The sequence below is a fragment of the Lupinus angustifolius genome, unplaced genomic scaffold (assembly GCF_001865875.1).
Source record: "Lupinus angustifolius cultivar Tanjil unplaced genomic scaffold, LupAngTanjil_v1.0 Scaffold_18_163, whole genome shotgun sequence".
NCBI classification, from domain to species: domain Eukaryota; kingdom Viridiplantae; phylum Streptophyta; class Magnoliopsida; order Fabales; family Fabaceae; genus Lupinus; species Lupinus angustifolius.
Window position 1 is genome coordinate 7,963 of NW_017719263.1, and position 15,281 is coordinate 23,243.

General features: G+C 31.3%; 2 protein-coding genes across 2 annotated transcripts; one reads left to right on the forward strand and one right to left on the reverse strand.

The window, feature by feature from the left end:
• The first annotated feature begins 8,802 nt into the window (after positions 1-8,802).
• LOC109338176 (transcription factor DIVARICATA-like) lies at positions 8,803-9,827 on the forward strand. The gene is made up of 2 exons (XM_019575330.1): positions 8,803-9,128; positions 9,599-9,827. Exons 1-2 carry the CDS (start codon positions 8,803-8,805, stop codon positions 9,825-9,827), a joined length of 555 nt encoding a protein of 184 aa, XP_019430875.1.
• Positions 9,828-12,373: 2,546 nt separating this feature from the next.
• LOC109338177 (subtilisin-like protease SBT5.4) lies at positions 12,374-13,864 on the reverse strand. Its single transcript, XM_019575332.1, has 3 exons — positions 13,046-13,864; positions 12,847-12,935; positions 12,374-12,774 (listed from the first exon to the last, which is right to left on the reverse strand). Exons 1-3 carry the CDS (start codon positions 13,144-13,146, stop codon positions 12,503-12,505), a joined length of 462 nt encoding a protein of 153 aa, XP_019430877.1. The 5' UTR covers positions 13,147-13,864; the 3' UTR covers positions 12,374-12,502.
• Between the last annotated feature and the right edge of the window lie 1,417 nt (positions 13,865-15,281).

The following is a 15,281-nucleotide window of genomic DNA, read 5'->3' on the forward strand; positions in this document are numbered from 1 at the left end:
GAGTAATAAATTTATAAATCAAAGTGAAAGAGATTTGAGTTACTTAAGTATAAGATTTTTGTTTAGTAGTTAGATTCATGGGTATATAAAAACAATTATTTGGATTGTTATATCCGATCATACAAGGAATTTACTTTAAAAAATGCAACTCACGTTATAATATATATAGAGAGGATAACTCAAGTCAGAACATTTCTCATATAATAACTACCATAACAATAAATCTGGACTTTATAACCTATCACGGATAATTAGGATTAAAAATTAGTTATTAATCATGTGATAGTCATATGTATGTATTTTTTAATCTTGATCATTCAAATAAAATTTAATGATACATATATATTGTTTTTTGTTTCTTTCAGATCTCATAGGGTAGAAAGGAAGAGACAACCTTTTCTCTTTGAAGCACACAGTGAGATACTATCGTAAGCCTATAAACAAAAATAAAAATGGTAGTTACACAAAAATAGAGATATTGATGAACAATGTTTTTATATTTTAAATTTTTTATAATTTTAATCGCATTTTTTTTCCTTCTTCACATTCTCTTTTGACATTATTTCAAAATGATGGTTTAGCTATGTGACCTTTTTTATTGTGATCTGTTAGAACTTGGTTGTGGGTGTGAAATCTAAATAACTCTCAAGTCCTACATGGAAGAGTTTTGAAAGAAAATAACTTCCAAGTCCTACATTGGAGAAACTAGGAACATGGAAAAAATCACATGTTATAAATAGAAGTCTCCTCCATACATATTTTCTTGCCCCAAGTTGAATGCGCTTTCATTCAATTTTTCTTTCTCCCTCATATTTTCCACCGATGCATTTCCAGCAAACTCCTCCCCCTTTCTTTCCGTGGCATTAAGAAATGGCACAGACAACTATATTGTGGAAATTTCGAGAACTGACACTAGTAGTCAGTATTGCGGGAAAGAATTGGCACACATAGCCATATTCTAGAAATTTTGAGAACTGACACTGATAGTCAGTATTGGGGAAAGAATTGACACAGGAAGCCATGTTCTGGAAAATTTGAGAATTGACACTAGTATTCAGTATTGGGGGAAAGAATTGACACACGTAGCCATATTCTAGAAATTTCGAGAACTGACACTGGTAGTCAGTATTGGGGAAAGAATTGGCACAGGTAGCCATATTGTGGGCATTTCGAGAACTGACACTAGTAGTCACTATTGTGGGAAGAGAATTGGCACAGGTAGCCATATTGTGGTGGGTGTATTCGAGATCGGTTCTGATAGTGCATTAAGAATTCGATAGCAGAGATATGGGATGTTTTATCCTGAGGACGGCGTGGTTGATAGTCTGCTTGCACATTTTGGGCAGTGCCACGAAACATCTTAAAGAGAGCGACCTGGTCGTGACTCAACCAGTAAGTATTATTTCGTGCCATTTATAATTGTTGTAAGATATGGGAACAACAATTTTAAGACGTTTCGACTACAATGGCATTTGTAGATAATATTACTGGACCGAACAACTATGACCTGAACAAGTCATTTTGGTTTGACGGAACAATCAAACGTTGGCAACATAAGATGAAAATTTTCCTCACTATGACAAAGGTTGCCCACGTTCTAAAAACCGACATCCCAGTGGTGTCGGATGAGGCTGAAAAAGAGGAAAGGGATAAACTAGCTATTGAAATAGTTCTCTAGAATGAAAGTGGTTACTTATGTAAGAACTTCATTTTGAAGGAGTTGTTAGAGGATCTCTATAATTAATACAACCCATATATGTCTGGCAAATTATTTGGTATGCACTTGAGAAATAAAGAAATATAATATTGAGGAAGTTAAGAAAAGAAAAAATGATGTTACAACTACCTCAAGTATCAAATGACTGATAATAAATCAGTAGAGTCTCAGTCCTATGAGATACATAGAATTGCTCATGAAATCATTTATGATGGTATGATCCTAGAGAGTTAAACTCACAGAGCCTATGAATGTATATTCATTGGGTATGTTGTAAACAACAAGGTGTATAGGTTTTACGACCTTAACGCAAAAGTGATCATTGAGTCTAATGATGTTGGCTTCAATGAAGAGAAATTCCTTTTTAAATTGAGGAATAGTGGGGGCACATCAACTAGTCACATACTTGTGATTAGAGATAATGATAGAAAATGAAAGGTTCTAAATAGAACCTAGAAGAAGTAAGAGAACAATAATTATTAAAGAGTATAGACCTGATTATATGGTCTATATATTGGTGTATAATCTATCAACTTTCCAAGAAGTTTTATTTTCTTTGGATGTTGATTTGTGGCGAGAAGCCATAAATGATGAGATTGACTATCTAGAGTCTAAAAAGAATCAGACTATGTTAGCTCAATCCACTATGGAAGTTAAGATGATAGCATTAGCAACAACTAATGAAGAAGCAAGTTAGCTGAGAAGTTTGCTTGCAGGGATTCCCCGATGGGAAAATTGATACCAGTTGCGTTGATCTATTGTGATAGTATCGTGACTATTGCAAAAATTGAGAACCACTTTTATAACGGTAAGAAACGACAAATTCGTTGTAAGCGCAACACCATTAGAGAGTTACTCTCTACAGGAGATGTTAGAGTGGATCATATACATACTGAGAATAACTTAGCAGATCCTTTGATGAAAGGACTATCTAGAGAGAAAGTCCACAATACTTCCAATAGTATGTGACTATTGTCCTTAGAACGAGGATCACTCATGATGGTAACCCGAACTAACTGACTGGAGATCCCAAGAAATAGGTTCAATGGGTAATAACAAGTTGTCAAGTGATATGAAAATGAACATGCTATAAAATTATGACCATCATGATTCCTATAGCATATGTAAGGATGAGTTAAAACTCTTAATGAGATCTATACTCCAATTGGAGTGGAGTACCTAGGCTATAGGAGTACTCTTGATAGACTCACCTATGTGAATGTGGAAGTGGGGGACGCTTCCTATGAAATTTTGGGGCATAAATTTTAAGAGCGTTCACTATACTGGGATAGACGTGCATGGCCTTTAACGCACATGCTTTACAGAATACACCTTTGAAAAAGTTGTGTGTGGTTTGATGCTGGAGATAGAGTTCAAGACTATGAGTCACTCTAGTAAAATCTGGATCTTATTCACTATGAAAAGGTTCAAGTCGCATGACACCTTTGTTTATACACAATCTTATTGAGACCATAAATATTCTCGGAAATCGTTTTTTAATTTCAAGTGGGGGATTGTTGGAACTTGGTTGTGGGTGTGAAATCTAAAAAAATTTCAAGTCCCACATGGAAGAGTTTTGAAAGAAAATAACTCCCAAGTCCCACATTGGAGAAACTAGGAACATGGAAAAAATCCCATGTTATAAATAGAAGTCTCCTCCCTACATATTTTCTTGCCCCAAGTTGAATGTGCTTTCATTCAAATTTTTCTTTCTCCCTCATATTTTCCGCCGATGCATTTCCAGCAAACTTCTCACCTTTTCTTTCCGTGGCACTAAGAAATGGCACAGACAACCATATTATGTTAATTTCGAGAACTGACACTAGTAGTCAGTATTGGGGGTGGTAGTCAGTATTGGGGGAAAGAATTGACACATGTAGTCATATTCTGGAAATTTCGAGAACTGACAATGGTAGTCAGTATTGGGGGAAAGAATGGGCACAAGTAGCCATATTCTGGAAATTTCGAGAACTGACACTAGTAGTCAGTATTGGGGGAAATAATTGGCACAAGTAGCCATATTGTTGGCATTTCGAGAACTGACACTAATAGTCAATATTGTGGGAAGAGAATTGGCACGGGTAACCATATTGTGGGTAATTTCGAGAATTAGCACTGATGGCCATATTGTGATGGGTGCATTCGAGATCGGTTCTTACAATGCAATAAGAATTCGATAACAAAGATCTGATCTGTTTTATCCTGGAGACGGCGTGGTTGATAGTCTGCTTGCACATTTTGGGCAGTGCCACAAAACGTCTTAAAGAGAGCGACCTGGTCGTGGCTCAGCCAGTAAGTATTATTTCGTGCAATTTATAATTGTTGCAAGCAACGGGAACAACATGTTCAAATGTTCCAACCTTTTTTCTATCATGTTTCTATTATTTCAAATTGTTTTGGTTATGATTTATGAAGTGAAATCCTTGGTTAAATTGTCAATGATTTGTATTCATCAATTTCCTTTCTAACATTGATTTTTAGTTGTAATACTTGGTTAACTCTATGATTATGTAATACTTTTCTCTACCATTTGTATAAACTACTCAATACTCACTTGGATGCTCAGTTGACATGGGAGTCTCATGGTAAGTTCAATTTGGTTCAAGAATTTGTTTTTGTTGTTGTAGACATTGTTTTGTAGATGAAAGAATGAAAGATGATCAATATTAATTCTTGATTATTTTCCAGGGTACATTGAGTTTGCAATGAGAATCCCTTCGCTCCATTATAAACTGTTTGTGACTTACATTGTATCGTACTTATGGAGACAACTCTGTCTTATATAATCATGATTTGGAAAGGAAATAGTCATTCATGTTTATGCAATTTTATTAAGTTTGGTGTATTTGAAAGTTTATGATACAATGTTTAGAATTAAGGACAACATTTAATGATCATACATGATTAAATACAAACATACCAAATTATCATCATACCAGTGATATGTTCTTTAGCATTCGTCAAGTTCCACAACAAATGGTTGTTAAAATTGGAGAAACTTTTATGACAATCCTAGAAGAGATGTGATATTTTCACTTTGCAATATATCACAGTGGTATTTTTTAGTCGTGGATGTAATTATACTAACATGGAATCTTATGGCTTTCTAGAGACAACAAGTAGGGAAAGTGAGGGATGAGCAACCTGATTTCAATTGTGTTAGATACTAGATAGTCATCCAAATTTTTTAAGTTTTTTCATAGTTTACACTATGAACGCACATCAAGATGAATATGACTCATATAAGTACACGAATAAAAATCTACTACATTGATAGAATAAATATACTTTCGCTACAAATTAATATTTCAAATTTAAGTTAGCATTATATTGCACACAACTTATTGACTAATGACTATGTATATATTTCATTTTATTTATCAATTAATTACACAATATTACTATATATTTCATTTTATTATATGATGTCATTTTATTGGGTATAACTACTTTAATAATCAGAACCTACCTGAAAATAATCAGATTTTTTTATTCTCTTCATAAGCTATGGTTTAAATAATCATTGGTTTTAACCAAACATATAGCTAAAATCACTTATTTACATCATAATCTATTAGAAATCACTTATTTAGTTATTTGACAATTTTAATAATGTGAATGCACGATTAACGTGTGTGTCATTTGAATGCATATGTAATATGTGTATTTTTAACCATGCGAATGCATGTTTATGAGTAACATGTATATTCTTAATCATGTAAATTCACGAGTAAAATGTGTGTTCATAACCATGTGACAAAAAAATACAATCTCGTGCTAATACACGGTTAACTTTTTAATTATTTCTTTAAAGTTGGGTTTATCCTTATTGCTAATTAAAAATTATATATTTTATATTTTTCAAAAAAAGTAGTTAATATTCATTTAAAATTTATTTATGAAAATATTAGTTTATAATATTAAGTTTATAAAATTGGGGACAAAGCTGTATACAAGTTTAGGAGTAAAATGAGCAAAATCTTCTCCAAATAATGAGCATTGAATATGAGACATTATTAAGACCCTATTTATTGGAGGGTTCCTAATAAAAAGATTAGTTTTCTTTTATATATAATCAAGTGACAAATACTATCCTGAAACAAAGAAAAATTCAAATTAACAAATGAAAACATCTAATTATTAAAAAAAAACTATTTTTTGAAGAAACAAATTAATTTATGTCAGTTATAACAAACCTTATTAAATTACACCGATCTACTTGTAACTTTGTACAGTATACTCAATCCAAGAGTCTAAGAGGTTTAATAATATATTTGTGTGAGAATTATGTTTTTGGAGCGAAATAAAATTAATGGGACAATTTAGGAGGCATGAAAAATATACATATATGAATTATTCTCACGTTTTCCTTTTCCTCTCAAATATCTAGTATACGACCACTTATATATTATTATTTGATTTTTATTTTCATACTAATAACTAATCCTAAGCTAAAAAGTAGTGTGCGAACTGAACAAAATATACATTGACCGGAGTATGGAAGTTAAGTTAATTGTTTCTTATTTTTTATTTCCAGTGACAACCATTCTATATGATTTACCTTCCTCCATCTAATTAGCTATTTTTAAGGAAAGAATCAAATTAATTTCATTTGTAACAATCTGCGCAACATACAATTTTTTGTAACAAATTTCTAACAGTAATCATACTAACTCTGACACTCTAAAAATGATAATGTACTTTTTGTTGTAACCAATATTAATAACAGAAATAGCATTCAAATTTGAAACAGAATATATATATAGAGAGGGAGTAGAGTGGTGTGTGAGTTGAGTTGTTGAAAAGAATAAAGTAAGAAAAACCATATTATTCAATGTTTTGATGAACTACTGTAGTGTGATATCTTGAAAGTTAGTAATTTTACATATTCCTATATTGCAACTACAACTTTCAAACAGTAGGATTATGAGAGTTAGAAAGAGCATGTATTCAATGCTTTGATGAACTACTTTAGTGTAATAATACATAGAAGTAAACATAAAACATCATTAGGCATGTTCTCAACACATACCCTTAATGAACATAACAAAATGATTTACTAACAATCACATGTTAGATACTATAGCGGCATCATCAGGAGAGTAAAAACATTAAAGAACAAATTCAATACTACGAACTCCATGATTTTTTTTCTTATGAGCAACTAACTATTGGATTCTCTATGCCCATCAATCTCTTTTGTAGTCAAAATATTCAAAGTTCACCCAAGCATCTAATGAAAGTTGTTTAAATAATCTCTCTAATTTATTTAGTTTATAATACTTATTTGAGAATATTGTGAGATTACCAAATGGATGAAAGCTGTATTTATTAGAAATAAAGCATTAAACAAAGAAAAAATATATGCATTATTCGTATAAGAGTTTCATACACGGTTAATCAATTATCAATTATTCATTTTCAATCATAATTGATTTTTTAAGAAATTAATACAAATGAATTGTGAATGATATATTAACGACTGTATATAAATTTTTATAGTGATAATACATAGATATTACACTCTTAAACAAATTTGTAACATATCCAATTTATTTTTAATTTCAACTTCTTATGGATTTGTTCAAAAATGAACTTTGATTGAATTGATTTTTATATCAAGGTTCAACCGACTAATGCAATGGGCTTGAACATCAAACACTTTGGCTAACATACTAAAATTAAGATGTTGATAGTGTCCTCTTTCTTACACTTTGAAGAGGGCATATTATTAACTTTTAAAATATTGGAACATTTATATACTGTGACGAAGAGGCTGTTGCTCACCCGACACGATCATACAAGGTCACAATTTACCCAACACGATCATCTAAGGTTTAAGTTTAGAGATGTTCAGTCGACTCCCTCTCGAAGCACTTCCCTTTTCCAGCATGAGATTTTTGTACTTTCTGCCTTCAAGCCTTGTTTAAGCTTCCACACATGTAAGGGCACGGAAGAAGAGCTGTGTTATCTAAAATTTAATTTATTCTTTAAAAAATATAATAAAAATAAATATTATCCTTCAATTAGGAGCTACTTTTCCCGCCAATCTCATTTTAGTTCATACGATCAAACTCATAATTATATTATATTCGGTTCAAAAACTCAATACAAAAGAGTACGGTGTCTTAAATTTTGACATTGTACCAACTTCAAAAAATATATATTACAATGTTAGTTGAGTAATAATTAGATAACAAAAATTAGTTTTTCTCATATGTTACTTTTATTAATAATTTATATATCAACTTTCATCATATATTTTTATTTTTAAAAAAATGAGTTTATCATTATTACTAATGATATATTTTATATTTAAAAAAAGAAATTTATATTTATTTAAATTTTATTTATGACAATATTAATTTATATAATAATTATTAAATTAAAAAAATTAGGATTATGCTTCCCAAAATACTGATATACATGAACGTTGAAATTTATAGGAGTAAAAGAAACATAAGATTTTCCAAATAATATGGATGGAAGATAAGATCTTTTTAAGACCTTGTGTTATGTTGTAATTCCTAAGGAAAAGACTAGTTTCCAATTTATATTTTCAACTTTTATAAATTCTTATTATTTCTTTAAAATTAGTTTTATCATAATTACCAAATACCAATAATAAATTTTATATTTTTCAAAAAAAGTAATCAATATTTATTTAATTTTTATTTATGATATTAATTTATAACAATAAGTTTATTAAAATTGGGGAATGTGGTTCTCAAAATATTGGTATATATGGAGTTTTTAGAAGTAAAATGAGCTAAAATTTGTCCAGCTTTAGAGATGGAACATTATTAAGACCCTACTTTGTGATGTTCCTAATGAAAGATTAGTTTCCTTTAGTATATCATCAAGTGAGAAAATGTTTAAGATTATATTTAGATTATAAGTTAATTTTTGGAGGGAAATTAAAATATTTAAAAAGTTTAGGAGGCATGAAAAAATAGATTTGACATCTACATCTTCTTTTTCTTATTCAAAACTGAAACTATATATATACATGGGCTAGAGTGATGTTTGTGAAAGTTGAGTTGTTGAAAAAATAAAGTAAGAGACACCATCTCAAACCATAATCCATGTCGATTTATCAGCATACCAACTCGTCCTCGACTCAGTGGACTGTTGTTCATGACAAAGCTTTCCAGCGAGCCATTGTGATGTTACCGGAGAATATTCCTAACCGTTGGGAGAAGATGACGCATCATGTTCCCGGGAACTGGTCACCGGAGGATTTGAAGCAACGGTACGAGAAGTTGGAACATGACTTGTTGATGATTGTGTCTGGTGAGGTTGAGTTTCCAGAATTGTTGAATAAGGTGGAACCAGCGGAGGTGCACCAAGGAACGCTGGCTGTGCCTGATGATTGGAAGAAAGGGACGTTATGGACCCTAGAAGAACACAGGTAAACATGTTTTCTTTCCACGTTTTGAATTTTTTCATTTTGTGCATTTGCGTTTTTATTGTAAATGGTAATCATAATTAAAGGGGGAATTGATTAATCATTCAAGAATTATGCATTAAAAAATGATAGTAGTGATGTTAACTGACTGTTCTTGTCGTTGTGAGTAGAACTTAAAACACACTGTGATGTTGTATATACATAGCTTGCTTTCTTTGAAACCTGAAACATGTGCTCATCAACAGACATTAGAACACGTCTTTTTAATAAATTATTGTGTTTTAAATTTAGATTAAAGCTTGAGTTTTAGAATTAGTTGGGTAAAATTTTTGGAATAGTGCTGTTTAAAGTATGCCTGTTATTTATTAATTTTTTGTGTATGATCATTTACTTTTTGTAATGTTAATCTACCGATTGATTTTCATTCTAGTATAATGGAGTGATTAATTTGATATATTTGTTTTACACCATAGATTGTTTGTCCGTGGGCTTGAAAAATGTGGCAAGGGAGATTGGAAAGGAATTGCAACTGAGTTTGTTGTATCAAGAACTCCAAGTCAAGTTGCAAGTCATGCACAGAAATATTTTCTTCGTCAGAACACCACAAATGATGACAGGAAAAGAAAAAGTATCCATGACATTACCACTGGAGAATCGGATCAAACCTCGGTCTCACTTCCTCGCTTTAATAAAAAAACATAATTCAGCTCCTCATTTGGATGATCATACTCCTCCTACATAGAATTGACTTCCTCCTTTACGCGTTTGTGTGCATCGTCATCATGAATTGCAACGAGTATCGCAGCAACCATATGCAGAAATGTTGCAGAATTACTCTCCCAACAATTTTCCTAAACAGAGCTGAATTTTGGCAGTTTAACATAAATCCTTTTAATTAAAAGCATATTAAAAGCTGCATGATTTGTAATATAGAACTGTGTATTATGTTTATGGTTTGATTTTTGCTAGGTAATTAAAATAATTAGGACTTGGGAGTATTGTTAGTTGCTAGCACTATTCTGTCCTTGAATTATTTTTATAAAGCGAAGTTGGTCACAATATGTACAATTCAATAAAAGCTTTATAAATTTTGGATTAAATCAGTTATTATTAGTTCTTTGTTTGAAGTTTGAACCAAAAAGATTATTAGATATGATTAAAGATTAGACTTACAAATTATGGCAGTTACAGAGAACTGAGATGGTTCACAACATTGATGCAATGAGATGAATTTTGTGGATGTTCAACTAACTAACACATAAATTAGTTGGAAGAGAATCATAAGCAGCTAACTAACACATAAATTTTAGGTAAGTACACAATAAGGAATGATACATGTACAAGCATTTTATGGTATATCTTTTAGATACAAAGGATAATGTCATATCATAAATTAACTCATACTGTGTTAAGCATTTAGACATTTTAATTTTGATTTTCAGCTATGCATTTATTCTTAGTCTTTACATATCCCTGAGTGTGAATCATTTGAACTTGACTCATTGAAAGGAAGTATGAGGGTAGAGTATATCAAACAGCTCATTTATCCTAAACTTTTTCTGCTGTTATCTTCTCTGCACAGTCAACGTTAAACTTCACTGAAAAATTAAACATCATACAGTTGAATGAAAACTGTTTATACTTCCATCACTTCCAAAGAAAAAAAAAATAAGCCACAATTTGAGGGTATTGCAATACATGAAGAGTCATTCTTTGTTTCTTATATAATTTTCTATCTCCTATAAAATGATTGATATATCAGTTGGTTACTTCAAATATTAAATTGTGGTCATGGTTGTTTATATGTGATTGTAGTGATTGTGACTGTTGCGATGTGGATCACTACCGTTTTGATGTGAGTGTTTTGTGATTAAAAATAATATTTTTGAATTCGATGTGGTCTGGTATGTCATAATACAGTTTGATGCGGTCTAGTGTGGTCCAAATATGGTCCGATATGGTTGTGTTGTAGCTTGATGTGGCCGCATCATTATGATTCAGTCTCACACTGCAATTATAGTATTACCGCAACTGCAATATTGTGACCACATCAAGTGATGCAATGCATATTTTGGATCACTGTTTCACATATATAGGAAAAAGTGAGAAACTTCAAGTCAATTTAATTGACAAATAAAGTTTATATAATAGGTAGTGAATAATGACAGGTTATCAAAGAGAACAATATAAGTTCTTCAAATTGAATTATCAGCTATCCTTTTGTTTCCTGAGAGATGCTTGTAAATTGTAATTGCTTACCATAGAATGCAATAAGAGTGAGATATTGTCATGTATAACTTGAAGAGGGACTTTGAACAGAGGCAAGCCCCTCTAATCTTGCAAAAAGAGGATCTGAGTGGTTTTGTTTCCCTTCATTGAGTTTGTTACAAATCTTGATCTTGAGTGTTGTCATTGTAGATGACTCAATTTTCGGACAGCCCTGGAGTTGAAGTTCTTTCAAGCTTGGCATGAGGTGATGCATTTTTTCAGGAAGAGAATTCAATTTGTCACAGTAGTTGATGGTTAACAAAGTGAGCTTTGGGGCTGCAAATCCCCCCTTTGGAAATGACATGAAATTTGGACAATGCCTTACGCACAAGAATTGGAGAGAGTTCAAAGTTGGAGTAGTTACATCTGATTCTGAAACTGTGAGTGCTTCCAGATTCTTACAGCCCCAAACATCCAGATTGGCATAAGGTGCTATTGGGACAGTTTTCAATATAAAGCTTTGCTGCCTGCATTTTCAACATCTAAACACCATTTCTCCTATACTGACATGTACTCAAACCTCAGAATTTCGAGTGTAGGAAAACTCTTAGTTACATAAGAAGTTCCACTTCCATAAAACTCAGACCCCAAAGTCACTAATCCATCAAATTTGATAATCCTAAGCTCTTTCAACTGTGGTAGTTGTCCAAGTGGAGGCAATTGATTACAATATTTACAACCCTTAAGCTGCAAGGATACCATACTTTTTTAATAAAACAAAAGTATTAGAGTATTAGTGATTAGTAATTAGTAATTGCACAATTTATGTCACTATGATGTTCAAACTTTCAAGAACTAAGGTGGCATGAGGTCATATAACAGAGGGAAAGATATGGTACTTTATATGGCCAAACGGGACTTTTCAAAATTTGAACTTTTTATGCACATGTCTTCAATTATGATTATAAATTTTAAATACTTTTTTAAGCAAAGAAAAAGTTCTTATTATGTATAGTTAACATTTATTATCTTCACTTTACATTATGACTGATGCAGTAAAAATTACTAAACATTGAATATAAACTTTTTGTTACTGGCAAGTACTTCAAAATCTCAGCTTATCCTGCTCCAAATCCTCTGCATGAACTAATAAGAACAAAAACATTTTTTTACATAGCAAATCCAAATTTGGACGCATCTATGATCTTCTGGACCCACAGTAAAAAATAAACAAAATTACCATAGTGCAAAAACAAACAATAGGAAGCAAAATTACCAGTGTTAAGTTGTCCTATAATAGTATCTTCACCAAATCTGGCCTTTTCAAACAAGGAACTTGGGTGTATTAGACCATTATCATCCATTAACATGAATTCCCATGAAGGTGTAGTTTGTAATTTTGTTCCTTTATTTAAGAATACTCTCACAATAGTTGGAGGCTCTACATGAAACAATTGACATTAGATATTTGATAAGGTGATATATAAATTGAACCTTTGTTATGCATTCTTACTTGCAATGTTAGCAGCTTCTTCCTCTTCAAGAATTGCAGCAAAACCATTGACATGCTTTGTGTAAGAATAAAAGATTGCTTTCTCAGAACTGCATACAATATTGATTTAGAGATACAATATTGGACTAACCAAAAAAAAGTTAGTATATGTCAAAATTAATACTAGTACATTGATATATTAAAATAATTTATAGTGTACCTTCCCAAATAGGAGCAAAGAAATTCATGATGAGTTTCTGTAACTTGATCAAAATCAGCTTCTGTGACTTCTGGACTATGATCATGGGATCCAAAGTACATACACTATGTATGGCTTTTGTTTTCAACAAATAAAAATTGAAATAAATAAATACATAAAAAGAAAGGAAATAATCCAATAATGAGTTCAAAATTCAAGCCATAATTGCATGAAAGCAAAAAGGAGATGAACACTAAGTAACAAATAACAGAATATGCATGAGTGAGTTTCTTTCACAGTAATGAAAGTGCACTGCATAGCCAAATTGTTTATATGAAAAAGGGATATAATAATGGCATAAAGCTTACATTTTTTGTAGCAAAAGCAGGTGTTTGAAACAGATAAAGAAGAATGAATGATGAAAAGATGAAAATTGAGTGCTTTCCAGGCCACATTTCTCCTTTAACAATATGGTCTTAAAAAGATGAAATACTTTGAAGGTGACAAGTTATGTATGTGCTCTTTACATATAGAAATAATGTTGAAGACAGAGAACAACAACAACAACATAGATGATAGTATGATATATTTTCCTTCAATTCTCCCAAAAGGGTCTCTGGTACAAGTTGAATAAGAAAGAATGTAGTTATATATGTTAAGTAGTGAAGTTGTGCATTGCAATGATCACAATCTTGCAACTTAAATGAGATGTGAACAAAGGAGTACCATGACCAAAATCCCTCAATTGATGGGAGGTTTCTTTCTGTGATCATTCTTCAGTTGAAATACTTTAGCCAAATATATTTGTTAAACTGTTTAAGGGAATATGAGAAAATTGTGGCAATTGCTAAAATTTATTGATGGTATTATATATAATGAGGAACATTAACTTGTGGCACTTAGTTTCAAATTGTGAAACTATGATACTAAGTTTGCAGTGACTATCACAATTGAATTGGTGGTGTCTTTCTCTGTACCTCATTAGTGGAATACAGATCCTCATTAACAATCACAATTTAAAACTATGTGCTTCATATACATAATCTAGGACTATAGTTTTCTACTCCTTCATATTTATGGTAGTTTATTCATCAATAATTGTTGCATATATGTATAGTAAAATGATGAGGATCTTCTCAAGTACTAGAGAGTTCAATATTGAATGGAGATTACAACACATTGGCATAAAAAACTTTTTAACAGCTAAGATTTTATGTTATTCTAAAAAAATTAAAATTGAAAAAATTCTCCATTTTCTCTCATATTCGGGAAATGAGTTATACTCATATACTATATGATGCACAAACATGGAGAAGTTCTCATTTTTTATGATTATAGTTTTTCTTTTCCACTCAATGTACACAACATAATAGATAGGAAGAGTGTATTGGTTTTGCTTTTTGGTCATCAAATACGTTTGCATGATTGCTAGATCATGTCAATGATGGTAGTGGACGTAATAAAAGCATACAAATTGATTGATTAATTCCATATTTACAACAAGAATAGAGTTTTTGTAGATCCTAGATGCAAAAGGTAGTTTACCAAATATTTGTCTAACATTCTCTGTCAAACAACCAAATCAAACAAAGTTGCGGACTCTTTGGGATTAAATGAAGCAGCCACTTTGTCCCTTTTTCTCATCTTAGTTATAGGGCTAGTAGTATCGGTTTTGGTGGGTGGCAATGAGGTAACGGATTATATGTGGTTTTCTCCATTATTATTACAAAATTTCTTTTATAAGAAAATTGTGTATATATGTTTATGCTTTCCTTCCAAGTTGTTAAATAGTATGACTCAGAAGTTTTTATGTTTCTATTTATTAGGCAATAAAAAGTCAATATGGCTGCTATGAATATTTTCATATACTATGTTGGAACACTTATGTGATTCATTATGCTATTCATGTAGGAATTTATTTTTTATGCATTATTTTTTTCATGTTGTATAAATTATATGTCTTGTTGATGAATAAAATCAAACCTTCTACATAACACATTTTCTCTCTACACTTTTGCTTCCTATATAACCTACAAATTGGTGTCTACAGCTATATCTTGAGGGATATGTGAAGAACAAACACAAACCAAAACCAAACAAAAACACAAACCAAACTGAGCCAAAATATTTTCTCCCACCATTTTTAACAATCCAAGTGTTGCACAAATTAAAAATGAGAAGGAGATAAAACAAAGAAAGTCTAAAGCAAGAATATGTCTATCTGTAGCTTTTCTCCCACCATTTTTAACAGAATGAT